Source organism: Lutra lutra, chromosome X (genome assembly GCF_902655055.1).
Source record: "Lutra lutra chromosome X, mLutLut1.2, whole genome shotgun sequence".
Lineage (NCBI taxonomy): Eukaryota > Metazoa > Chordata > Mammalia > Carnivora > Mustelidae > Lutra > Lutra lutra.
The window spans coordinates 37,595,659-37,623,593 of record NC_062296.1 but is presented as its reverse complement, the minus strand read 5'-3'; the positions used below and the strand labels follow the sequence as shown (position 1 = coordinate 37,623,593).

At 45.2% G+C, this 27,935-nt stretch overlaps 1 protein-coding gene across 7 annotated transcripts in view; it reads left to right on the top strand.

Moving 5' to 3' along the window:
- Positions 1-352: 352 nt before the first annotated feature.
- MID2 (midline 2) overlaps positions 353-27,935 on the top strand; it is a 97,648-nt gene continuing 70,065 nt past the window's right edge. The window contains exons 1-4 of one of the 7 annotated variants that reach the window (XM_047715913.1): positions 799-1,254; positions 10,726-10,804; positions 13,061-13,776; positions 26,813-26,908. In XM_047715913.1, the coding sequence (XP_047571869.1) occupies positions 10,753-10,804; positions 13,061-13,776; positions 26,813-26,908 (864 nt within the window). In that variant the 5' untranslated portion in view covers positions 799-1,254; positions 10,726-10,752. Of the gene's footprint in view, positions 630-696; positions 776-798; positions 1,255-1,331; positions 1,352-10,725; positions 10,805-10,901; positions 11,042-13,060; positions 13,777-26,812; positions 26,909-27,935 lie in introns of those variants that run through there. The other 6 variants (XM_047715915.1, XM_047715916.1, XM_047715914.1 and 3 more) reach the window with 6 other exon arrangements.

Here is a 27,935-nt window from a genome sequence, read left to right as displayed (position 1 = left end):
AATGAGGCTTCTGGGTTCCTGATGGACCAATTAGCTTATTAGGGACATCATACCTGGACACCTGGCCTCTGCCCCATTGTCCTCTTTAAGCACCCTCTTGTTTTGCCTATTAAGGATTTGAATATGCAAACGAAACACTACTTTCTTGTGTTTCGTTTTTTTTTTTTTTTTTTTTAAATGTTGGTGGCTTTAATCCATCCCCACAACTTCTGCCCAAGGCCAATAAAGCACAGGCATTCTCCCTTTGTAAAAAGAAAGAGGGGTTGGGTTTCCTTCAATTGTCTGCCCTTTTCTGTCTCCTCCACTATTTTTGTTTTACTCTGTAGTTAACTTTGCATTAAAGAAGCTTCATCTGAGGACCAGTGCGGTGGACCCAGGCACTCTCTTCTCATTGCCAGTTGCAATGGCCTTTTCCTTGTTCTAACCTGGTGGCTTGTGGGACCAGGGGGCTGGCGGGTGGGAGAAGAGTTTGGCCATAGTCTTCCTTCAGCATTTCACACACATTCTGCGCTCTCTCTCTCTCTCTCTTTTGCGCGCGCACACACACACACACGCCCGCTCGGGCCCCTCTCGGCGTGTCTTCCTTCAAGATGACAGGGCGCTGGAGAAAAGGCTGCTGGAATCAGCTGGTAGGTACAGTAGTAACCCGAACCCCACCCACCCGCTGCCTTTGCTTGCTCAGGTTTCTCCGGTCACTCCAGCCAAGGGAGAAAACATGTAAACGCGCCTCCGCGGGAGGGGCTGGGGGAGCTGGGAGCCGCGGGGGCGGCGGAAGGTGAGCCCGGGAAGGTGGCCGAGCGCCCCTGTTGCCGGGGACCCTTCCCAGTGGTCCCTCGGGGCGCCAGCTCCAGCCCTGTTTGCCCCCCACCCCCCTTTTCGTAGGGATCGCCTTTTTTTTTTTTTTTTTTCCTCTGCGGCGGCGGAAATGACAGTGTGGTGCTGCCGCGGTGTCATGGTGCTGCCCCTGGACTAAAGGGCGAAAACTCTTAAGTTTGGCTCTGGAGACCCAGCTGCGGTAGCGTCGCAGCCGCGGTGCTGTCCCTGGCGGGGCGCGCGGGCGGGCGGATCCCGGCTGCTGCGCGGCGGCGGCGGCGGCGGCGGCGAAGGCGGGCGGCGGCCTAGAGCAGCAGCGGCGGCGGCGCGGCGGCCCCAGGAGCTGGCGCCGGAGCCGGAGCCAGCTCCCGGCGGAGGCAGGCGAACGCCGGGCGCCCTCGGGCGCGCCGAGGAGATGGCTGGCACCCCAGAACGCTATGGGTAAAACGCGCCCCCTCGCCGCGGCCGCGGGAGCAGAGCACCGCTGCCCGCGTGTGGCACGGCCCGGGCTCCGGCTTCGGCTCTGGCCGCCTCTCAGGTGCCGCCGGGGCCCGGCGCGGGCCAAGGGCTCCGGGGCTCGGAGGGGCGGGGTGACGGGGCCCGCGAGGCTCCAGGTGGCGGCGGCGGCGGCGGCAGGGCGGGGGCCGCGGGGGCCATCCCTGGCCTGGCCCGGGCGCCCGTCGCTGCCCTCTTGGGACAGAGTTTGCACTCCGGGGTGCGGGGCGGGGGCGGCCCGAGGCCTCCAGCTCCCCGACCGGCCCGGCGCAGGGCAGTGGGGCCGCTCCCCCGGCGCCGGGGCGCGAGTCTGGGAAAGGGCACCGCCGCCTTCCCACGCTCCGGCGGCCCGCAGCCTCCGCGGCCCGGGCGGTGCCCCTCGGCCGGCCCTCCGCCCCGCGGCGGCCGCTGCAGCAGCCGGGAGATGCTGCGGACACCCTGCCAGCGGGGAGGCCCGGAAAAACTTAATCCCTTTTCTGCCAGGGAAGCGATCCTCCAGTCTCGGTCTGGGTGGTTCCTTATTTCTGGCCTAGCTGTGAAAGCAGCCCGGTGGGGGAGAGGGAAAACTTACATATGTCCGGAGGACAGACTGCGACTGAACAGGGCAGAGGTGGGGTTTTTCCATTCCTGGCTCGTAAGAATTAAGTAAATAACGGCGGAGTGGATTTACAGAAACATTTTTAGCGACGATAAGGTTTAGGTTACTTAGTACTTTGTCGGGCGTTATTTCTTAGAGGCGTTGTTGTTGTTGTTGTTGTTGTTGTTGTTGTTGTTGTGTGTGTGTGTGTTTTGGTTTCGCAGAGCAGGAAATTGGGATCCTGGTGTCCTTAGTTTCTTCACTTTCTCTCTTGCACACTCCCTATCCGCCTTCGCGCTCAGCTCACTTGCCTTCTTCCTGAGTCGTCACACACCTACCTGCCCACCCAGATGTCCCACCAGAACATACAGCCCCGCACTCTGCCTGCCGCCCCAGCCCTGCAGCCTCTTGCTTCTCAACCCGTTTGCCTTTTTGACGATTTCTGAGTGTGGGGCTAGTGGATAGTGATGGTTGTGTGTCGGTGAGGAGGAGCCCTATACAGGAATATATGGAGACTGTGTAAATAGACAAGTAATGTGTGTGGGTTGATTCCTTGGGTTCTGGAGTTGGGCCATAAAGGACTGCCTTTAACCCTATTCTGTTCCCTCCCAGTACTGTAATCACTTCTCTGGCCATGTTCCAATAGAAGGGTAATGCGGAATAGGGAGCTTCCCTCCCCTCCTTCTGGCTTAACCCCAGCTGATTACCCCAATCCTCAGGTCCCCCATTTCACCCCTTTCCACTCATATAATTGCCCTAAGGGGGAGACAGTTTTGGCTATTTTTATATATTCCTGCCCAATCAATTAACTTAATACAGATATATAATGTGAATTAGATTTTTCCTGATTGTTCCTCACAACTTGATTTATGTGGTTGAAATACAGGTCTAGGAGTGAGGACAATAAGAGAGTTTATCCCAAATCTGATGTTACATTGGCTTTATGGCCTTAGGACATCCCTATGACCTTTCTTTCATAGTTGATGCACTTGTGTAAAAGGCATAATATTGTGTGCTGGGTATTGTGAGTCTCAGCTTGGTCCTTTGAAGATGAAAGGGTTCTATAAACCCTCAGCATTACGCTTTTCAAATAAAGTACTTCATTTACCTTTTATTGGGATAATAGATTGACTGGATGTAAGGAGGAACCCTAGTTTACTGGAAAACTTAACTTTCCATTATTAGCGCCCCCCGGGAGCCAAATCTGTCACCGTACTCAGGACTCCTTTTTTGTTGTCGGTGCTCCTAATGCCTGTACAACTGAATGAAAACATGCATAAAACTAGGCATGCAGAGTAATGGTGATTATTTTAAATTGAGACTCGAATCATATCTAATGTACTCCAACCTAACAGTCTGAGTCAGACTCATTTGAAGGGGGCGATTGTTTCCCTCCCTCTTTCATGACCACTAAACTTGTCATCTAGCATGTTCTACCTTGCAAGGCCACCCTTGGGAAGCACTGCCACAAATCAGGGTGACTGGTTTGCTTCATGAATATATCATCTGAACAGTGCAAATTGATTTAGATGAAATTGGTTTAGTTAATCCCTCCTCTAAGTGCAGGGCAACTTGCTCCAACTTGCAGATCCTAAAGCCACTGGAGTCTCATAATTGCATCCAAAAATTGCTCTGGGTAGTGTGCCCGTCTGTTCCCTCATCCCTCCTCCCATAAAACCTGCTGACGCCATGACAGTTGAGAAGAAAACTGCAGAAGGAGTAGGTCTTTACCACTCAGCAAACCTCATTGGCTTGATGAAGAGGAGAGAATGTCCTCTTCGCACTCTATCTCTTAGCATTCAGATTCTCTCTTTCCCAGCCAGGGTACAGAGCCCTAAACAGGATGTGAGGCAGGGCTGAGGCACAGAATGTGTCTTGAATGGCCATTTCCAGAGGCACCTGCTTGGCCTCTTGCGTATCTGTCATACAGTCTTTATGGATCTTGGCAACTCCCTAGCTGTTAGGCTATGTGACTCCACTGCTAGAAGAGGCCAGGGGGTGCTCCATTTCCATTCAGCGTTTGTTTGTTTGTTTTGGTCTTCTGTGCAAAGGGGAAAACGAGGCACTGTGTTTGTGAAATGCCTCCTTACTTCAGCTGGCGATCTTGACTTAGAGCATTGCATCGTCAAAATAGGATGTGGAACAGGTCGATCCTGGATGTATGACAGTTCAGGAGAGTTGCCCGTTGTCCAATTTTTGATGACTGCAACACTGGTACCCAGGTGGCATTACTGTAATCTCTGTACTTCAGGTCTCTCAAAAACCACTGGGTTCATCACCACGCAGTGTAGAGCAGAGACTAGAAAAGTATTTCTCAGCTGGCACAATGGATCGTGCTAACAAGTGAGAAGACTGGATGAGTGGTGTTGAGACGAGAAATTCCAGCTCCTGTTATCCTCCCTGTGCAGACTGCTTGCTGGTCCCCTTTTCATTTCTCCTCTCTCCCAAGGATCGATATGTTTTTCCATTTCCATGAATGAAAACTCTGCTCAAAGTCTTGTCGGCCCCAGAGGTCGGTGGCTTTTCCCACTGTTTCTCTTTTTCCATCTTTCCCTTCTCCATGACCATAGGCAGACATAATCTTTTCGATAGTCCATCTCCCAGCTCCTGCATTTCCCTTAGAAATCCCGTGAGCTACTCAGGCTGCTAGATGGGTCACAGTGTGGGTGGTGGAGGAGTTTTGAGCAATGTTCCAACACCCCGCCACTCCCTTCTTCACGCGGGGTTCACTTGAGTGCACGCTAGGGTGTTGGTTCAGTCTAAGTGGGTTAGCGAAGTATCATTAGTAAGACTTGTCCTACCTGGGTTCTTGTCTCCCTGCAGAGCTCTGACTGCTTGACCTCGGGCTTTGTCTCAGCCTCTTTCCTGCAGGTCAGACTCCTCTGGTTGATGAACAGCATCTCCAGTCTTTGGATCTTTTCTCTAACAGAGACCAAATGATCTGATAACAAACTCATTATGTAAACTCAAATCCTCCTGAAACCCAAAATCGCAGGATTTACAATTCGCCCGGTTAGGAGCATAACATCTGGCCTGGGAGACGATGCTAATGTAGGATGGTGACATGTGTGAATGTATACAGCCTAGAGATAGAAAAATGGTTTACGATCCAGAATCCTCAATTGCTTTGTCTATAGCCCTTTGTTTGGTGTTGCTAGGCTCCATGTGATTCCCCAGGGAGCAGAAGCTTGATTTCAAATAGGCTTCTGTTCTCTGTCCCTTGTCTCTGACCTGAACTTGGGGTGCTCTCAGCCTAACATTCAACAGTATGCCCTACATACACATATTGCCAGTTTTATTCTGTAGGAGTGGGGAGGGCTGCCCGTCCAGGTGTGTCCCTGAACATTTAAACATTTACAAACATTGCTCAGGGTAAGAGAGCTTGGGAAAAGCAGTCCTAGAACAGATGGAAAGCTGGACTGCTAGCATGAGGTAGATTAAGTTGGTTCTCCATTTGTTCAACGTTGTGACTGCTGGTGTGTTCTGCATGAAGATAAAGGTGTTATGAATTGTACTTAGGACTCCTGTCAGTTTTCCTGGGTTACCTTGGCAAATCCTCCTCTTGGTTCCTGAGATTAGTCTTTTGCCTTTGTAGCCAACGTGGGACTTTTCAGTTCTGCTATTGTGATATTCACTGTAATGTTTATGGTGACTCTGTTATATAAAATGGCCAATGGTTGGCTTTAGGAGCTAATTATTGTAAAGAAAACATCTTTAAATCCACATGCTATAAAATATTAAGTAGGCTTTAATGATCTTTTAGACAGAAACTGGCACTGATGCTCTCTGTCAGTCAGTCATCAACCTCCAGTTCTCAGCTCTCCTTGTGCATGATAAAAACTGAAAAAAAGAGAGACAGTTCTTCCTTTTGGGGAGACTCCAGTCTAACAGAGGAGACATATGAGCATGAGAAAGACCACAGACACATGGTCCTCCAGAAAACTTGCGGGCAGTTTGACTGTTCTCCGTCATACCAACCGCATGTTTGGGAACAAATTTCCAAACGTTTGGGAACGAATTTCCAAACATTTACTGCTTTCCTCAATGACTCACTTTGTATCTGTCCGTCTGTGAGTGAATGATGAGAATGTCTCCCTATTTGTAAAGCAAGGTAATAATTTTATTTTATCTTCATGCGCTCCTCATAAGAGCCCGTGAGCTGGGGTAGGGCCAGTGTTTTTCAATCTACAGATAAGGAGGCTGTGGCCCAGACACTTTAAATGTATTACCTAGGATCACTCAGCTAATTCAGCTTAGAGTCAGGCTATAACCAGGCCCTGTTTTGAGGATCCAGTGAGATAATGGCTTTGGAACCATTTTGAAACTATCACATGGTACACAAATGTAAGATGGCTATTATTAGTTATGCTTACTGACCACCTAGGCTCTTTTTTCCTGGGTTTCTGTTTTTAGTCCGTGTCCTTTTAGGGTGAGAATTCTATGCATTTGTTGCCTTTTGTGATCCCAAATGATCTCCCCCCCCCCCAGCTTCAGGGGGGTCCTTTCCTACTAAGAGCATTCCAGGATTTGGTTGTCTTCCTCTTCAGTTCCAAAAGGTGTTCTCGTTAGTTTGTACCCCTCCCCCCACCCCTGTACTCCTCTCCCCCTCTGTTGTCCTCTAGGAACACCCATTATATGTTCCTTGAGGCACAACAGGCAAAACCAGCTGCTGTCCTTCAGCATCTTGGTGTAGCCACAGGAAAGTAAAGCATTTTGTTCCTTTCACGATGATGCCCTTCACTGGTCAGCCTTTCTTGTCACACCAATAAATAAGATTTGTGTTTTGAGCAGCTAGTTTTCAATAAAGCCTCCATGTCTTTCCTATGTGGGAACAGAGAGCAAGAGCTCTGTAATAATCGGATATCAGAACTGGAAAGCATCTTAAAGAGATTGTGTGGTGATTCTAGTTCAACTTGTATGACATTTACAGTTAGGGAAACATCGGATTAAGCTGGGACTCATTCTCTCATCCCCCAAGGCAGGGAGATGGGTTTGTAGTGTTTTAAGGAAAAGCTCATGGGACATTCATGTTAATATCCTGAAGAATGTTTATTTTCCATTAATTTGTTTTTAAAACAAGTCCTGCAGCTCAGCTCAATTCTCATTCTACAGCCCAGAGGTCAGGCTTGGTTTCACACTCTCGGGTTTTTCTGTGAAGAAGAAGGGGATGTGTGTTTGTGGGGTGGGAGGGAACCATGGCTCTTAGGGAGGTAGTGAGAGCCGAGGGCCACGCTCTGCAGACCTGGGAGATGAAAACTAGACCGAATCTAAACTGCTGAAATACAGGAGCATTTAATTATGTTCAAATAACATTTGAAATAATAGAATTCTGGCAAGTGCAGATCACAGCCTTTCTCGGTGATCGGAGTTGACGGCATGCTGGATTTGGAGGGCAATGCCGAAATCAATCTTTCATTTTGTAGGTGTAGAATGCATTATTTTTATCTTAACCACCTGCACAGAAGCTCCTCTTTTGTATTTCCACTCACTCACTCACACAGCCTTCTGATACCTTCTTATCGTTCTGTCTCGTCGACCTCTGTTTTTTAGGGGTCTCCACCTGAAGGGGGTGCAAAGTGAAGATAAGGCAGGCAGAAACAGTTATAAAGTCCAGCAAGGGCAAATGCATAAACATACTAAATGATAGAGAAGGGAACAAATCAGTGTGGGCATTTCGGATGTGGGCATTTGTTTCTTAACATGGCAATTGGTCTGCCCTCTCAGGCGTTTCATCAGTGCATTTTTGTGACAAACCATAGTGTTTTCTGGCAAAAGTTTCCTGATTACCTGTTATCAGGTGGCACTCTATCGGGCTCACATCGTGTCTTTATCTTTAGCACACTCTAATTCTGCAGAGATCAGTGATTCACAGACTTCTGGAAGTTGCGACACTTTGCCACTGTTTCATTTTTGTCATACTGCTTCCCTCTGTCTTTCCTAAAAGTATTTAGTGATATAGGAGCCAGGCATTTTTTTAAAGGAGTCTTGTGTTTTTTATTTTATTTCACTTTTAGAGATTTTATTTGTTTTAGAGAGAGAGAGAGAGAGAGATATCAAGGGAAGGGGCAGAGGGAGAGGGAGAGAGAGAGAGAGAGAATCCCAAGCAGACTCTGCACCAAGAGCGGAGCCCGACCAGGGGCTGGAGGCCAGGACCCTGAGATCATGACCCAAGCTGAAACCAAGAGTCAGATGCCCAACTGATTGAGCCACCCAGGCAAGCTTTGTGGTTTTTAAATGAATACAAATTGGCAACTGAGAACTTTCTGAACAACCATTGATCATTAGAGGTATTCTAGGGTGTTGGAAAACCTAGACAGGGACTCACTGACCTAGAAAAACAATAGAAAGAAGTAATCCAGTAGGGTTTAGAATGACTACATCGTTACATAGATGGCAGTATAGTATAGTGGTGAACTGTTTACACTCCAGGGTCAGACCTGGGTTTGAGTCTTTTTTTTTTTTAAATTCAGATGTAATTCATGTATCATAATATTCACTGTTTTAAAGTGTACAATTTGGTGGATTTTAGTATATTCACAAAGCTGTGCAACAATCACACTGATTCCTGAACATTTTCTTTGTCATCCCCCAAAGAAACTCTGTACCCATTAGCAGTCACCACCTTTCCCTCCCTCTCCCCAACCCTTGGCAACCACTAATCTACTTTCTGTTCTTATGGTTTTGCCTATTCTGAGCATTTCATATTAAAAGAATCATACAACTTTTGGCCTTCTGTGACTGGCTCCTTCCATGTTGTGGTATGGATCAATACTTTATTAGTTTTTCTTGATGAATAATATTCCATTGGATGGATGTACCATATTTGTTTATCCATCAATTGACAGACATTTGGGTTATTCCTACCATTTGGCTATTATGAATGATGCTGCTATGAACATCTGTGTACAAGTTTTTGAGTGAGCACATCTTCAGTTCTTCTGGATCATATGCTAACTCCACATTTAGCCATCCGAGGAATTGCCAAACTATTTCCTAAAGCAAATGCACCATGTTACATTATCCCACCAGCAATGTCTGAGGGTTCCAGTTTTTCCAGATCCTGGCTGATATTTGCTATTTTTTAAAATTACAGTCATCCTAGTGGGTGTGAAGTAGTAATATAGCCATCCCAGTGAGTACGAAGTGGTGTTTCAGTGTGGTTTTGATTTGGCTTTCCTTAATGGCTAATGATATTGTGTATCTTTTCATATGCTTACTGATTCTTTATTTGTATATCATCTTTGGAGAAATGTCTCTTCAGATCCTTTGCCCATTTTTGGGGGGGGGGTCTTTTTTACTGTGGAGTTTTAAGAGTTCTGTGTATTTCTAGATACTGGACCCGTATCACATCTGTGACTTGAAATTATTTTTTCCCATTCTATGAGTAGTCTTTTCACTTTTTTGATTCATTTGCAGCACAGAAGTTTTAAATTTTGATAAAGTCCAGTTTATCTATTTTTTTCTTTGGTTGCTTGTGCATTTAGTGTAATGTAAGAAACCCTTGCCTACAGGCACCTGGGTGGCTCAGTCGTTAAGTCTGCCTTCGGCTTGGGTCATGATCCCAGGGTCCTGGGATCAAGCCCTGCATCGGGTTCCCTGCTCAGCAGGAAGCCTGCTTTTCCCTATCCCACTCCCCCTGCTTGTGTTCTTTTAAAAAAAAAAGGAAAAGAAACCCTTGTCTAATCTAAATTCACAAAGATTTACACCTATGTTCCCTTCCAAGATTTTGTAGTTTTTGCACTTTCACTTAAGTTGTTGATTTATTTTGAGACAATTTTTTGTATATGGTATGTGGGGGGGGGGTCTAACTTCATCACCTTTTTCTTTCTTTCTTTTTTTTTTTTTACATGTAGATATGCAGTTGTAATACCATTTGTTGAAAAGATTGTTCTTTCCTCACAGAGTGGACTTGGAATCCTTGTCAAAACTTACTTGCCCATAAACATATGTGTATATCAGTTTATTTCTGGACTCTCAGTCTTATTCTGGGTTTGAATCTTAGCTCTGCTCCTTGCAAATAAATGTGATCTGGGACAGGTTATTATTATTTTGGGGCGGGGGGTAAATATACTACCTACCTTTTAAAGGGTCGTTGTGAAAATGAAATGAGATAATGCCCGTAAAGGGTATTATTTAGGGCCTGGCACAGAGTACATGTCAGATAAATTTGAAGGGGGAAAGGTGCTTCAATAATCAGGGAAGTAGTGTAAAAGGGAAATAGTTGAAAGGATGTTGAAATATTAGGAGTGGCCAGAACAAGGTGGCCTCATAAATGAGAGATGAGATGAACAGATGTTTGAAGAAGTTGAAAAAAAAATATTCAGTTCCCCAGTCTCGGCTACTGCCATTGCTAGATGATGATGAAACAGAACGGAATAGAAATAGTATAGAAAAGTGACTTACCATGAGCAACAGATTGTAACCATCTTATATTATTCTTTATAGAGCTGAAATCAGTTAAGGTGGATTATTTCAGAGCACTGGTGTTTGACTTTTTTCTGTCAAGGACTCTTCTGAGAACATTTTGAATGCTGTGGACAACCCTCTTCCCATGAGAATGCATATATGACAAACACACGACATTCTTCAGACAGTTCTAGGAGGTTCAGAAATCCCTGGTTAAAAGTCCTATCTTGACCTTATTCGAGGCAATGCTGACCCATAGCAAACTTTGCCGAGCTTAATTTCATAGCGAGGTTCAAGTGTCCCAGTTACTGCAGAACAGTATTTACGGTTTCAGGGAAACTCAGGAGAGCTTTTCCTCTTGTATGGAAGAATTTGTATGGCGCCCTCCTAAGATTTAGAAGAGTACCACAAATGCTCTAATTGTTTTTCTACAGGTTTTAGCACGTAGAGGTCTTTCAGCAATGCTCCTGACCATCTGTCATTTTGGAGGGAAACCTTCCTCAGCTCTCCCAGGTAGCTCCCAACACAGACATTGAAGAATGCAGACTTCTAGTTCTGGAAGAGAGAGTAAATAAATGCAGTGTGAGGTGGAGTTGGGCCTAGAAGAAAAAGATAGGATTCTGGAAGGGACTTGGAATGAGAGGAGTTCTCAGAGAAACTCAGGAGGACACAGAAAGACAAAAGTAGAAGCGGAGACATGCTGTTTAGAAACCCACTTGCAAATAGTCAAGATGAACTTCAGTGAAGGAGGTGAGATGGTTGAAAGAAAGGTGTAGGGGAAAGAGCACAGGCACTGGCATCAGACTGACCCAGTGTGCTGGGTATGTATGTCCCTGGTTGACTTACTTAGCAATCCTGAGCCCCAATTTCCTAACTGTAATATGGGTATGGTAGTTCCTTCCTCACAGGCTTCCTGACAGAATTTATTGAAGTGATGTGTGTAAAGGGCTTAACAGTACTCAGAATACCGGAGGTGCTCAATAAATGCTAGGTCCCTTCTTCCGACTTCTACTTTAAGGGATCCTTTGTTTAATAATTACTGAATACCTATGTATGTCTGAGGCACCATGCTCAGAATAAAAATATGAAATAGTTGATGCCCTCAAGGAGCAGGGAGAGTTAGCTGGAGACACAGATCTGTAAAGGAAATAAAAGAGAATGTTCTGGAAGCCATCAGTGGCTGTGGCGATAAACATCTCAATGTGCGAACTCCTGGGTTTGTAGGCATGGATGCTGATATTCACCTGATAGGGAAGACTGGAAGAAAAGCAGGTGTTTGGGGTTTTTGTGGTGGGGATGGGGGGGTGGGTGAAGGGGTGGCGTAAATAGCAAGTCCATTTATGGACATGTTGAATTTGAGCAGCGGAGCTATCAAAGGGTATATTCCTGCCTGGAGCAAAAGTTGGAATCCATCATCTCCAGAGTCTCTTCCAATTTTAGGATTCTGTGATATATGCACATTGTAGTTGTTTTACCTTTTCCTCTCTGTAGGTGAGTGCTGATAGAGACTATAAGCCACATGCGGCCAGCCAACAATTTAGAAGCATTTGTAAATCATAAACAAAGACTGACCACGCATCTCATGTTTGAACGAAAGTGGTCATACAAACATCTGAACTTACCAAACCGAGAGTGGCTGTTTTACAAAAAAGACTCTTTACTTTTATAACCTGCTTTCCTATAGATTTCCATTAGATAGCTAGTTAGTTTAGTGCACACTTAAAGGTTTGATTTAGAAGCAGCTTTTAAAGATGCATCTGTTATACTTAGTGGCAGAATTGAAATTTTAGGCCTTGGCGAGGGTCTCCAATGATAGTGAGCTGATGAACAAAAGTTATTCAAAAGCCAAAGATGGCTTTTTCTCTTTTCTATAAATAGGATTAACATTTTCTGTTTATAAGACATATTTTTCCTCAGTTAGGTCTAGCTTAGAACATTTCTGTGTGTTGATTTTAATTAACGGAGGATCCCTGGCAGTATCTATTATGTTCAGCTCAGGAATGTCTGCAGAAGAAGAGAGAGATTGACCAAGAGATCAGTTTCGTGTTAATCGGGTGACTTCTTTTACTCTCTGATGGTACCTACCGAAATGAAAGTTACCAGATCTGAAAATTTCTGGCCCCTCGCCTTGCTAATTTGTATCTGGGTGTTGGTTTGCATCTTGTTATGTTTTAGGACGGCCGAAAACACACATGGGGAGGTGCGCTTTGTAGCAGGCCTGTGCCTGCTCAGTAGGTGTGTACTAATAAAACCCAGCCGAAACCACAAGATAATGCATCTTCATTATTGATCCGCAGCTACTGATGAGTAAGTTGCAAAGTCACAGTCCCTTCTCATTGAGCTTGACGAGGTGCAAAGCTTGCTTGACATAAAATACAGAATGGTACTGGAAAATGGGGATGGAGAATTTTGCAGGGCCTCAGGCTCATCATAGTCCAGGACCAGAGATGCCAGTGGATGATATGTGAGGGATGGCCCCGCGCCGGTATTGTGAGCTGGAAAGTAGTCTTAACCAGTTAACCAGGATTCAGAGGTGGCCACACAGTTCTATTTATTAGCACAGGAGCCTAAACTCGGGCATTTGTCGAAAGCAAGGCTTGAAGCAGGGGGCAAAAGGCTTTTTGATTAATTTCCAGCTGGCTTTCCTCTTGCTCCAGCGTCGCTCGGGGAATCCAGCGCGCCGAGTCTCCACTGGTGAGCGTGGAAGCAACGCTCTATCCACGTTTCCTTTGGAGACGCTTAGTGACTCCTGCTTTGTATTCCTTGCAGGTGAAAGCCCAGCCTCTGTGGTTCTTAATGCCCCAGCAGGATTATTTTCACTAAAGATGGAAACACTGGAGTCCGAATTGACCTGTCCAATCTGCCTGGAGTTGTTCGAGGACCCCCTGCTGCTCCCCTGTGCCCACAGCCTCTGCTTCAGCTGTGCCCACCGCATCCTGGTCTCGAGCTGCAGCTCTGGTGAATCCATTGAACCCATTACCGCTTTCCAGTGTCCTACGTGCAGGTATGTTATCTCGCTGAACCACCGGGGCCTGGATGGCCTCAAGAGGAATGTGACTTTGCAGAACATCATCGATCGCTTCCAGAAGGCTTCCGTCAGTGGGCCCAATTCCCCAAGTGAGAGCCGCCGGGAGAGGACTTATAGGCCCAGCACGGCCATGTCGAGTGAGCGAATTGCTTGCCAGTTCTGCGAGCAGGACCCGCCAAGGGATGCAGTGAAAACATGCATCACCTGTGAGGTCTCCTACTGTGACCGTTGCCTGCGGGCCACACACCCCAACAAGAAACCTTTCACCAGCCACCGCCTGGTGGAACCAGTGCCCGACACGCATCTCCGAGGGATCACCTGCCTGGACCATGAGAATGAGAAAGTGAACATGTATTGTGTGTCCGATGACCAATTGATTTGTGCCTTATGCAAACTGGTGGGACGTCACCGAGACCATCAGGTCGCGTCCCTGAATGACCGATTTGAGAAACTCAAGGTAAGGGATCTGGGAAATATCCCTTACACAGCTTGGTCTCTTTTATACGTAGCCGTACAGTTAGCGAGTTCTCTAACAAAGCTAGGGCCACCTTGCCTAGGTGACAAGTCCATTAACTCCCAAGGTGCCCTTGTGAGGAATAGCCTACCCACTTGCAAGCTCTCACTGGAACCTGTTTCGTCAGTTGCATAAACCTGCTTTCATTTCTTCACCTCTGGCCAGTTCTGGTCTGGATGAGTTAAGCCCTTGGCCCTGCGCACCACTCCAGTAGCCCATCCAGGGAAACGAGTCCCTCTCTCCTCTGTCAGTGACATATCGCACACTACATATCTTTGTCATGATCTTTCCACCTCTTCTTTTAAGTATGTGAGTACCTGTGTAGGTGTACTATAATTAGCATATGTGCTGATATGCACAGCTATGGGGAGAGCAATGGGAAAGCTGGGCGTGTCTCTGTGGAGGTGTCTGAGTGTGTCTCTACGTAGGCGGGAGATTTGTGTGGAGGACAGTAGCGTCTGTGTTAGCCCGCTCAGTACGCTAAAGAAACAAAGGCCTGGCATTGGCTGCCTGCTACTAATTGCCCTCAAGCCCTTAACGCGGAGCTCACTAAGCCTGCCTTAAAAAACAAAACCAAACAAACAAACAAAAAAAACCCAAACCCAGAGCAGAACAGCAGACCAAAAATTAAAAAAAGGAATTTTAGTTTACCAGAAGTCAGGAGGGATAATCCAATGTCTGAACTAAAGCTTTAAACCGAAGGCAATAAATCTTGAATCCAGTATCCGATTTTGTGCCTGTGCTCGTTTCTGTGGGTTGCAGACTGAAGCCCTTGGTTGCAGTCCCTGCCTTGGAAGTTCCCAGTCTTTAATTTGTGTTCCGTGGACAGAGTTTTCCAAAGTTGTCATGCCACATAGTATTTATGCACAAGACTAAGTGCCTATTTTATAAAACCCTATTCCCTCACTTTGATGTTAACAAATGTCAGCTCCTGCAAATTGTTTTCTTCCCGTTGCCTGCCCGCTGTGTGGCTTAACTGCTCTTATGAAGGGAGCTATTTAGAAGAAATTCCAGGAAAAATAAATGTTTAAATGACTAACAAGATGACCACCCCCAACAGGGACTGGATATAGAAGCCAAGCTGGAAGGAAGACCCAGATAGGGTGGGAGGAGGGCAAGAAGGAAGCGGGGATTTTCCTTTTGCCATGCCCTGAACAAGTCCTGGTAACCTACCTAAAAGTTTCATGGTTGGCGATGGTAGCAATACTCTGAATAGGATATATTTTCCTTTCCTGTAATTTGTTGCAAGCAGTATTGAGAAGTAGTCACACTGACAATGGTTTGTGCCGTCTTCGATTTTTATTTATACCTAATATTTACAAATTTGTATGAAATTCAGCATTTATCTGTGGATTTCACTCAAGGTGATATTCTCATTCCCTTCAAAACTATAGCGAGGAATAAGCTCATTGATTTCAGTTCTTAGATGCCTAAGACGCTAGGCCCTGCACTTGTTCTAGCTGAAGCCTCACACTGTAACGTGGTATAAACTAAGACCTGGCGAGGTTAAGTGATTCAGTCAGAGTCACAGAATTGGAATGGGAACTCGGCTTCTAGACTCCACGTTAAGTATCCTTTCTGCCGTGGCCTGCCGCTGCTTTGTTTTGGACCTAAGTTTTGCCCATGAAATGTGATTTGCAACTTAACTTTATGCTCCGGCAATTGCACATTCCTTGGGTCACAGATAAACGATTAAGAGCATCAAGGAAAGGACATACTGTAGAAACGTACAGCTTCGTAATGGCAAGAGGTGGGGGTGGGGCTGCAGGAAAGGGGGGATATGGAGAGGATGGAGCAGTTTCTGCCAAATATTTGCAGGTGTTGGAACTATAATAAGGCATTGGCCTTGAGAAACACTCCAAACAGAAAACTCTGTATCCATATGTACAATGGAGATAACAAAAGACTGGATAGACTAAGCCTGTATCTGCAGAACACCAGCTTTTTGAAAACATCCGAAAACATGAAAACACTGGATGATTGATTAGCTATTTGGCACCACACAGCCATAGCCCTAGTCTCCGGGGCTGGATGGAACACAAAAGTATTTTACCAAAAGATACTTTGGTCTGTAACTAATCAGTAATCTTTGGAGAAAGAAAGGCCAGATTTTTGAATTGTTCCCCTTTAAATTTTTTAGGAAACGTGCAGAAAATTCTGATTATAAATTAAGTGGAAACTTTTTTTTTGGCTCATTTTTGGACCGAGAGTGGAAACATATGAATCATTCCCAACCGCGTGGTTTGTTATGTTGTCTGGAACATCTTGGACTTTGGGGCGGGAGAAAGTGTGTGTGAGTGTATGTGTGCGCGCGCGCGTGTGTGTGTTGGATGTGTGGGGATCACTTCGGTTTGGTTTCCAAATGTAAAGGCTGTGAGTTCTCCACATGAGGCAGAGAGGAGGTCTGACTTTTAGTGTCTCCGTATTCTCACTTCTTTGGGTTCATTTTAATTTAAAAGCATTTAGGATCATCCCCTTAACCTGCCAGATTCTTCCCCAGGGAGAAAGGGGAAAACTGATTGTCAGAAGCTATGGGGGAGATGGCCTGGAGCTCACTCCACTGGCCCTGAGAGGAGCATGGCAGTCCTACAGGAGAAGGGGAAGGAGGATACTACATATACCTACGGGTTTTACTTTCTGACCAGTAAGTGAAATGGTGTTTATTTGTTCTTTTCGGTTCTGGAGCTTCCCCGTTGACCTTTATAACTACCCTTTCTGTACTAACCTCCCTGAGTAGGATTAGTGGTTTCTAGTATTTATTTGTTCAATAAAGAATAAACACACTGGTGTGTTATAAGATGAAAGGTCAGAATAACCAGAAGCCAGCCTGTCTTCTTAACATGTGCTCAAACTGGATGACAGGGTTCGGGATACTTACTATGGTTTATTATCCTTATTTAGTTGTCCATTCTAACTACATGTCCTTCCGAAGGCCACTAGTGGTTCAATTAATTCTTCAATTCCAAAGAATAATTTTCTTCACAGTCGAAAGGTCTATTAGAGTCATTATTTCCTCCATCCCTTCTCTTTCTATGTGCTAGTCCCAATATATATTCTTTTTTTTAAAGATTTTATTTATTTATTTGACAGAAAGAGAGCACAAGTAGGCAGAAAGGCAGGCAGAGAGAGAGAGGGGGAAGCAGGCTCCCTGCCGAGCAGAGAGCCCGATCCGGGGCTCGGTCCCATGACCCTGAGATCTGACCTGAGCCGAAAGCAGAGGCTTAACCCACTGAGCCACCCAGGCGCCCCAATCCCAATATATATTCTTAACTTGTGATATTGTGCTGCATTTCTATAAAAATGCTTCACATGTTAAAGAGTTTTCATCGGCCCATGAGTTTCTCTCCTTCAAAGAGATTGATACTATTGCATTAATAAATGTTGGCTTTATAAAAAGAGGTCACATTTCAATGGTCTATGTTGATGACAGATCTCAACTCCACATTCTAAATCCTGTATGACTTGATTCGTGTGCTGCCCATCTGTCTTACCCCGCTACCACTCTCAGACATGCTACCTTCATCTGCCCAGACTAGCCTCCTAACTGTCTCCTAAACACACCACTCCTTCTTTTGGGTGACTCCTAACTTTGACCCGTGCTCTTTTCTTGACCCGCTTAGGAGTCCTACTCATTTTTTAGTCCCCAGCTAAAACCCCATAAGGTCCACTCTAAAACACCCCAACTATCCCATGAATTCTTTGAGGCCAGGCACAATGTCTTTTATTTCTTCAGTATCCTCCTTCGTGCCTTGCATACACAGTATATGCTCAAGACATCCAAGTGAATGGAATCTTTATAACAGATCTGCGGGAAGTATACCACCGGCGTCTATAGCTTGCTTTAGCTCTCATCTTGTAAGATATCAATCTGTCTTACCATTGTGGCTACTTCAGAGGTCTGAAAAAAAAAAAAATCTCCCATGGACTACTGATAATGTTAAAAAACTGAGTGCTTGCGAAGTATGGCATGTCCTTATTTTAAGTGCCTATTCATTTGGATTGCTGGATTTTCCAACTGCCTAGCCCTATGGTGACATCTGTATAAATCAGATGCGATTATTATAATTCTCTTTGAGAGTGATGTCTTCACATTTCCATGTCCATAGCCTGCCAAAAATATAGCTGATGAAAACCAGAGGGAATAGAGGAATTTCCTGAAAGGAATAAACAAGCACATTTTCTTTTTTTCATTACATTTCCACAAATTCATTACTACAAATAATTCTTAAATGCAGTTACATTTACATATCAGGGATCTTGTTGTTATAAAATATTACTTGGCACCAGAGTAAGCTTTTTGTTATGGGAAAGTAAAGTGTGCACGCGCGTGTACACACACACACACACACACTCACCCCCCCACACACACGGAAAGAGAGGCTGAGACGGAGAGAGCTAAAGATTGCTAGACAAAGAGAAGGGAGATATGAGACTTGGAGAATGTTCAAAGGAAAGTCACAACGAGAGTTAAAAGGTTGGAAAATATGATATTCTAGAATCTTATCAGAGTTGATTACTTGCCTTTCTTCCTACTCAGTCACTCTGTCATCCACCCACCCATTCTCACTCAGCCACCACCTTCTCCCAGTCATTTGTCTGCTCACCCACTAGACACCCACTTCTGTCTGCCAAGACAGATACCCTCTCAACTTATCTACCACTGGGCATTTGACTGTTTCAGAACGAGCATGACTATTAATATAAGAGAAAGAAAGAAATATCTTTATGAAAGCCTGGGTTGAGAGGAAGTATATTTGCATACATATGTATGTGTCACCATATATGAGTGTGTGTATTTCTGCGTGGCTAAGCGGCTGAGAATGCCTCTGTTTGTTTGTCTATGTATTCTACTGTGTGTGAGGAGGAGAGAGCGTCTGTGTTCATCTTCTGTGGGCGTATCTATAGAGAGGTTGGGTATGAGGATGCCATGAGCATAAGGCCATGAGCATGGTCCCCCTAAGAAGGGTCATGACCTCAGTAGAGTCTATCCTGAGAATAAGGATCTCCCTAATAAATGAGCCATGTCATAAATTCTCATGATAAGAAGCTTCAGTGAAGCCAGGCTGGGTTACTGTAGGTGAGGGAGCAGAAAAAGTTACTTCTCCATTTCACCCACTTAGGTATTGAACCACAGTAGCAAAATATCATATAAACGAAGTGTTTGGGTCCAGATTGGCACTCTCTATGATATGGCGGTGGACACATAAGTATGGGGTTGAGGGTAATTAATATCTGGCATGGAGTTTCTAAACTAGCTAAACTAGCCTTCAGCTCATGATCATAAGATCAGTCTTGCTTATGGATCTGGCTTCTCTGTGCTCTTTCCACAACGTGCTCCCCACTACTTTAATATGTATCAAGTCTCTACTCATTTTGTGGGGGTGGGAGATAAAATGCTTTTTATTCCATCTCTGCTTGAACTGAGTGCTAAGACTTATCTGAACTCCTGTTTTTTTTTCCATCTAATAATTATATGGAGTCTCTGGCTGTATTCTCACATAGTATTAATGTGTCAGAAGATGTTTTCTATTGTTTTTTTTAATTGGTTTGAGAGCAGGCTTAGCAAGTGGATACTCCTATTATCTGTGCTGCCATCTCTCTGTTTTTGTCATTTCTCTTGTTCCAAGTCTTCTCCTCACCAACATCTGTAAGGAGCTAACAGTTGTCAGTCTGAGCACAATTTACAAAATGTTGACTCAGAGATTGCTTCCTGGGTGGATGAAAATCCTGTCTATTCTTATTGGGAAAAGAAACATATTCCAGAATTATAATATAGGTGAGGAAGGATGATGGAAAGAATTATTAAGCCCAAAGAAGCAAAGTTGAAAGGGGTAAAAATGTGATAATGACACGCAAGTTCTCAAATGGTTGATGTAATGAGGTAATGTCTTGTTCTTTATCTTCCCTGAAGACAGGACAGATAGTAACTTAAACTGTAGCACCAGGGATCAAGGCCAAGGATTCATTCATTCATTTAACAAACAATTCATGAGCACTCACTTTGTTTACTGAACACTGTTCAAGTCATAGCGGTAGGAGCTGGGGACACAGGAAATCAGGCACAGTCACTGCCCTGCAGAGTTTTGAACTTGGTAAGAGAGACAGATAAGTATATCAAACATTCCAAAGCAGTACGGTAAGTGCCATGACAGAGGTGTGTGCAGGATGGTAGGAAGCACAAAGGAACACTCAGGGAAAGGGAGTCATGGAGCTCAAAGCAGGGAATCATGAATGAATTTGTTGGAAAGAAGGGTCAAACTGGAGACTGTGAAGAATGATGGACGGGACTTGGTGAATGGCTGACTGTATGGTTACAGATGTTGGAGAGAAAGAGTTAAAAATGATTTTGGAGTAGGAGATGACTTGAAGAACAGTGGAACTGGGGATAGAAGTAGGGAAATTTGGAAGGGGCTAACAGTTTGGGTGGGATGATTTGACTTTAGCCTTGAGTTTGTTATAATCATGGGTCATTCAGCATTCACTCATTCATCAAACGTTTACTGAACACCTATTAGATGCCAAGTACCAGAAGGGATGTTGGGGTTACATTGATAAAAGAGCTCAGTCCCAACCCTGCTGGAGTTTTCAGCTCAGTGTGGGGAGAATGATAGTCAAGGACATAGTTACAAGACACTGTGGTGAGTTCTATGACAATGGAAGCACAAGGGATTGAGGGAGAGCATGGGAGGGACATCTGTCAGAAGAGGCTTTGGGTGGGTTTTTGGATGCCCAGTTGGGGAATGGGGATGGAGTAAGGGGCAGGAAGTGCTCTAGCAGAAAGAAAATAGTTTGCTCAAATATCTGGAGGAGGGAAAACATGGTACTCTCAGAACTGCAAGGGCAAATGTTCCAGAAGGAGTTGAAATTCAGGCCTTTGTGGTGGTTGAAAGATCAGGCCTAGTGATGTAGACTGAGTGCCTTCAGCGTGGAGGCAGAGTCATTCAGTGGTGAGCTGAGTGAAGGCCCAGGAGTGAGCCTTGTGGCACACTCAGGGTCTAGAATGGAGACACGAAGGAAGAGTGTGTGAAGGAGGAAGGAGAGGGTGTGCACAAGAGGCAGGAACTGAAGAGGAATAGCTCAAGTAAAATACAACATTGAGGACTCCAGGAAAGGAGAGTCGGCTTTGGCTCACTATTCTGTTACCCAAATAATACAACTGGATTTAGGTTTTTAATACAGGTTTTCTTTTAGAAGGTCCAAATAAAAATTTACACATTTAAGCTAGAGATTTAACCATGCAATGCCCCAAGGAGAGGGGAAAACAAAAACACACACAAAAAACGCAGGATGGTTTGTGTAGCATTCCTGATAAGGGCACTAGGGGAGGCATGGGTGTTTGCAGAATGGTGTCAGAACATTCTGGAAAGAAGAGAGATGGCCACCTGGTTCACCTGGCTTGAGGACCAGTCTGGCTATTCTCTAACGAACTTCAAGTAGCATAGACCTTGTGGATCCAGTATATCACCTGTATCTCATTTTGGGACATAGCCCGTGTCTACACAACAGCAAATAAATGTTTGGGGAAGGAACACACTCTGGCAGAAGGGTGTGGGCTTCAGTTGGTAGACCAGATGGTATGTTCTGCTGTTGAAAGGCCATATGTAATTGATACATAAAGTGACAGACTGAAGCAAAAGCAAAGTAAGTATTTTAAGAGAAGCAGTTAAAAAAGGAAAGCAGAATGTGACCCCAAAAGTGTGCTAAGATTTTTGGTTACTGGCTTTTGGAAGAGCTAGGAACACCAGTGAGCAGACAGCATGTCAGAAAAAAAGAGCATGTCGAGAAATAGTAATGGGGTCACTGGCTCAGATCATTTTTAAAGAAGAAGCTGTCTTCTGTGAGTTGGGAAGGCTCCAGGTTTGGGGTATATTGGCCTTTCTTCCCTTCCCTTTTCTTCCTGCATCCCCCAAAGGTCAATTCCCACATCAAAACAATTGGGATCTTGTGTAGATTTAAATACTGTTCTCTCCTGCCTTTTAGAAAGCAAAAGAGTTTTCAGGCACTCGGTGGCACTTCGACAGGTTTAAATAGTACAGGCAGGCGTCACCCCTTTTTAGGCTTCAAGACGAGTGTTGTCAGGTAGGGGTGTGTCAGTGTGCTCACCTATGTGTGAATACACGTGCCTTCATGGAGCATGACAGGTGGCAATAGTGGTCGAGAGCGTGTGCCGTCAGGGGAACCCCTAGCTTTAATGACGAGGCAATGTTTTGACGGATAGCTTGGTTTCTTGAGGGAGCCAGTGAGAAAGTTATCTGAAACCACCTGTGTCTAGAGACATGGAAAAAAATAATAAAAACCAGCAATTGGGGCGCCTGGGCGGCTCAGTTGGCGAAGCCTCTGCCTTCTGCTCAGGTCACTATCCCCGGGGTCTGGGGATTAACCCCTGCATTAGGCTCCCTGCTCAGCGGGGAATCTGCTTCTCCCTTGGCCCCTCCCCCATGCTTGTGCTCTTGCGCTCTCTCTCTTTCTCTCTCTCTCAGATAAATTAAAAAATCTTAAAAAACAAACACGCCAGCAATTATTTGAGAGGGTTAAAGGAACCATTTCTTTTTATGGGATGCTGTCTGGAAGACTAGGCCGTGCCTGGTATCTCAGAAATGGCCAGCATTCTCCTTTTTTTGAAGGGTAGAACTGAGCCCAAACAGGCCAAGCTACATGATACAACTGCAGCGGAACTCGGATGAAAAACCGGAATGGGTGTGGACCGTCAGTTTAGCTCTCTTGGGCCTTTTAAAACCTTGGTTACGTTGCTAAGACCCGTGTACAATTCCATGGAAGCTGTAATGGTGTCGTCATCTGGAGGTGACTAGGGTCTCAGTGTCGCGGTGCAAATGGCTTCTCTGACCCTCACACAGGGGAAGCACAGAAGGACCCAGAGGTAACCTCTTGTGGCAGGAAATGGGAGCTTCATCCTGCTTCCCTGCCAACCTCCCATTCCCCCACCCTCACCCCCCTCCCCCTCCTCCCTGTTTCCTCCGGGCACATATCTCTATTCCAATCTCCCCTGCCACTCTAGCTGTCTCTTTGTCGTGTTTCAGCTGTTCTGAGAAAGCTACGCTAATGAGGCTTGGACAGAGGGAGCCGGGCCCAGGGATTCACTGGACGACGCAAGAGAAGAACAAAACAAACCCGTGTTTCAACACAACAACAAAAAGATGTGTTTAATTTTCCATAAGCAGACTGTGTACACACACACACACACACACACACACACACACACACACACACACACACACACACATTGACACACAGACTCATACGTACATGTGTTCTCTTGGTCTCCTTAGCCAGAGCACAGGCAAGAGAATTACTTGGCCAAATCAATGCAATCGTTTGAGCCTAGAGTGGCCCTGAATTTCTAGTTCTAAATGATTTTGCCAGTGCCAGGCATGATAAGGAAGAGTGAGGAAACGGAATGCATAATTGCAGCAATTCTCCGCTTCCCTTTGCATATGTTCATTATTGAGAATCAATTCCAGTTTGAGAGGAGGCTTTCATTCCTTGCAAATGAAGAGGAAGTGAGTAAGTAAATGTTCGGGGTTTTCCTCAAATTATGTCTCATAATGTAAGAAAACAGTGGCAAAAAGCCATCAACAGATGGTGTTTTCATTAGCCAAAGATTTATTTTTCCAAGCATTTTCATATTAATGAAGTAAGGTTGAAATTAGAGTCATCTTGTCAGTTCTCATTCTGCGGTGTTAAAATGGGCTGGCTTTCTGCAAATTGCTAGGGAGCCAGAGCAAAAGAAGCATTTGCCATATTGTGACGGTAACCCCAAGGTCCATAGTCAAACCAGACCCCAAATTATGGGTTCAGCCCTAATTTTCGTTTTCGGTGGCTTTACAGAAGCTGCGAGTTTTTGTGCTGGGCCATAAATGAGGAACACACGGCAGGGACCCTTAGTCCTGCTCAGCGCTATGAATTATGTATAGGCTATTAGTTTCACGACAAGTGTTGCAACAGGTTGCAGGGACTTGTTAGAAAACATTTTCCCCATGGAATCCTGTGCTTGAATGGAAATGCATTACAGTTTGAAACGCAGATTTCTAACGCTGTGTCTACTCAGAGTTTATCAGCCTACATCACCTCTCTACCTTCTCAGTCCTTATCGTCAATGGTGAGACATGGGGTTTCCATTGATCTGGGAATCTGGACCTTTGTGCTAGTAGAAGTCTTAAACTCATGGGGCCCATTGCCAATGCTCATTGTCTATCCCAAGCTGGATCGTTTCATTGAACCATAGTTCTGTCTTAACACCCCACCCAGCCCCAGCCAGATTTTTTTTTAAATTTTATTTATCTATTTTGACAAAGAGATCACAAGTAGGCAGAGAGGCAGGCAGAGAGAGAGAAGGGGAAGCAGGCTCCCCGCCGAGCAGAGAGCCCGATGTGGGGCCCAATCCCAGGACCCCGAGACCATGACCTGAGCTGAAGGCAGAGGCTTTAACCCACTGAGCCACCCAGGTGCCCCCCCAGCCAGATTTTTGAAGAGGGGTCCACACTTGCCACCTCCACGTTGTCACTACTGAGGGACTCCCTGCCTCTGTTCCTTTTCGCATTTGCTTCCAAACCCCACTGAAATGCCTTTTTCAGGGGTCACTGGTGACTTGTAATTACCAAATCCAACTGCTTTTACTTAGTCCTCCTATTTCTTGTCGTCTCTGCGTAGTGGACAGTGACAAGTCCTTTCTCGAAACGTGTTTCTCTCGATTATCCTCTCAGCTTGGCCCAGACCTGCAGTACCAACTGCCTTGAACATGACAGCTTCCTCTTAGCCAGTGTCCCTGCCCCTAGGCTCTCCTTTTTCAGTCTGGCCACACATTATTGCTGGTAGGTTGAGTTCATAAATGTGGCCCAGATTATGTCATTGTCTTGCTCCAAAGGCTTTGGCAAGTCCCCACTGCTAGAAAATAAAAATAGGTATAAACTCCCTACCTAGGCATTTGAGACCTTCAAAACAGAACCTCCAGCTGCATTTCCAACCTTGCCCCCCCCTCGCTTGTACCCTCTGTTATAGCCAAATTCAACCTCTCTTCCCTGAGCCCGTCTTTATACTTTATTCCCTTTCACTCAGGTTATTACTTGTGCATAGAACATCCTGTCCTCTTCTATCTCTGTTTGTTAAAATCCCCCTTGTCCTTCAAGACCCACCTTTGCTTCCCCTCCTCTTTCTCTTGGAATTCACTGCCCCCTCACCAGAGCAGGTGCTCATTACCTTTTGTTGTATTCAATCTCTGAACTTCTGCCATTTCTTTTTTTTATCTCATGACATCTACTTAGCTTAGAGAGCGTGTCCAAATCAACAATTGCTGCCCTTCTTTCTCCCTTCTTCACTTGGCTTAACCTTGCTAAGGAGAAGGCCACGATGGAGATGGTTGGGGAGTTAAAGAAGCCAGGGGAGACCCTGTGCCCAAGCCAAGAACAGTGGAATAGATGGGGAAAAATCACTTCCATGGAAATAAAGCCAAAGAAACCAAGGGAGATCTGGCAAGAAGGGAAGCAAAGATTAAGCTGGTTCTCATAATCCAGTTTGAGAACAAGGGAGATCAGACCGCTCATCCTAGAAATACATATGTCTATGGGAATACATTGTCTGGGATGGACTCATGGGCCAGTGCCAAGAATACTAAGGAGCCACACACAGCTCTTAGTGGACAAGAAAGGGGCCAAGTACATGAGTCCTCTCCCTGTTCCCCCACTTCCTTTTGCCCCCCCCCATTCCCTCCTATCAAAAAACATGGACTTTGCGTTACGGAGACAGCGACAAAGCAGTGTACACAACCAAGGGATGGAATGTTCGCAGAATAAGGGCCAAGAAGATGGGGTATTACATTTGGAACAGACTTTGTGGGGGTATTGGGGTGGAGAGTAAGAAAGAAGTGGATTTGGGGACTGGTTCTAGAGGAGAAGCAGCCACCAGAGCAGAAGACTTGGGAATGGGAAGGAATATAAAAGCCCATTATCAACCTAGAGTGACTAACATTCTGTTTTTTTTTTTTCCACATAAGGAATGGGAGGGAGTAGCTTGCTCAATGGAAAATACACTGAGAGTTCTGAGTACTGTTGTACTTCTGTTATTTTAAAGAGATTTGCAAAGTGCTTGTAATGTAGTGAAAGGATCTATGTCCCAGTAAGCAATCCTAAGCAATGGGCATCCTACCTTGATACACCAGGCATCAAGTTTTGAAGTCTGTCATCTCCAGGGACTATTCCTTAGAGCCAAAGGAGGGAAGCTGTGAGATACAATGTTCGATTTTGATGAATCTCACAGTTAAAATACCATCTTTTTTTTTTCCCTGAAGGAACCTACTGATAAATCTCAAATGTTTCCAAGAAAAAAAAAATAAGAAAAAAGTCATGAATACTGGGACAAAGCTGTGACCAAGGCTAGAGAACTGGGTTCTAGTCCCAGCTTTGTCATCTACTAATTACAGGACAGCAAAGAACACTGCCCCCATTCTGAAGCTCAGTCCTCAATGCTGATGTAGCCTACCTCATGGACTGTTATGGTTATTAGATGAAATTGCCTAGCATAGTGTCTGCAAGTACTGTTTGTTCAACAGAGTTCCCTTAGTCTCCTCATCTGTAAAAGAGAGGATAATACCTCTTCTCCTTGTGTCCCTGGGTTACTGTGAAGGCAAAATTAAATACTATGAAATACTTTAAAAAGTTAAAAATCTTGTAGAAAACATAAAGTTGTCTTAATATCATTAAATTCCTACATCCACGAAGTCATCAATGTCATCTTTCCTGCAATAACGAGAGCCTGGAGCAAATGCACAGTGTTATGAATTAGCACCTAGGAGAGTGCTTGGCCCACACAGCAAGTGCTCAGTGTCTCTTTGAAATGAGTCGGTTGACTCTTTGTCAACTGACTGAATGATCTCCACATTAATATGGGTTCTCAAGCTCACTGAACGTTTCTTATTTTTTCCCCTCTTCCCTGTTTCCCTCTGGCTTCCTACTCTCATCGATGGCAGCAAACTCTGGAGATGAACCTCACCAACCTGGTTAAACGCAACAGTGAACTAGAAAATCAAATGGCCAAACTAATACAGATCTGCCAGCAAGTTGAGGTATGTAATGGAAACTTTTGTGATTCTTTCAGGGGACCGGATCAGGTGATCCTTGGGGGTATACTTGAGTTTTGTCAAGAGTGTAGCTCAGCCATTTGGAGTGAAGGGCTCAGTGATAGTTCTGGGAAGTCTCATTCCCTTAGGATGCTTGTTCCAAGAAAAATGGCAGATGGCTATTGTTTAAACGGAAATAGATGGGTGGGGGCGATGAACTGGGGAGACAGCAGTCCAGGGGGTAATCCGTTCTCCTTTCTAAGCGGCAGGCAATATGAGAATCTAACATGCAGTGTGTTTCTTCTCTCATCAAACTGGACATCTTAGCTCCCTAAAGAGATCACTGAGGTTTCACAGGGGCAGCTGGGAATCCGGAGTCCTTGGAGTAGGGCGAGGTTCGTTCCGGGCAGTATCGTGTCTGTGAGAGTACTTATCAGGACTGCTTCTCCTGTTCCTAGCCTCTCCTCCCTTTGTCCCCATGCACCTCACTTGGTACTCACTCATCACCATCCCACTTGCTCTTGTCATCAACAAATGTTCTCTCTGTTCAAATTGTCTGTGAATTGTAAAGTGTCATACCAGTCTAAGGTTTTCGAAGCCTGTCACCTACGTCAGGGCACATCAAAGAGCAGAGCTTACAAGAGGAGTCAGTCTTTTCATCAGTTCAGTGGATGTAATGAAAGAAAGATGTTATTTCTCTCTCTTTCTCAAGAGCACGGGACCTCAGCTATAGCATTTGGTTTTGTGTTGGTTTTGTTAAAGAGGTAACCGTAAGGCTTCAAGTCTAAAGCCGGTCAGATAAAATGTTATAGCATTCTTCCTGGGCAGTGATTGGATGAAAAGGTTTCTAATTCTATTTACAACCTCATGGTCTAGTTCTAAGCTTCCTTGTATGACAGATAAATGTGGTGGTTCAAGGTAAAACCTACCTAGGGATTTCTACTTAAGGGAATGTGAGAATCTTCTAGTAAGAAAAAGAATTGTCTTATACAAGTAAGCACTCCTAATTGGATGTCTTCAGGTCTTGCATTTC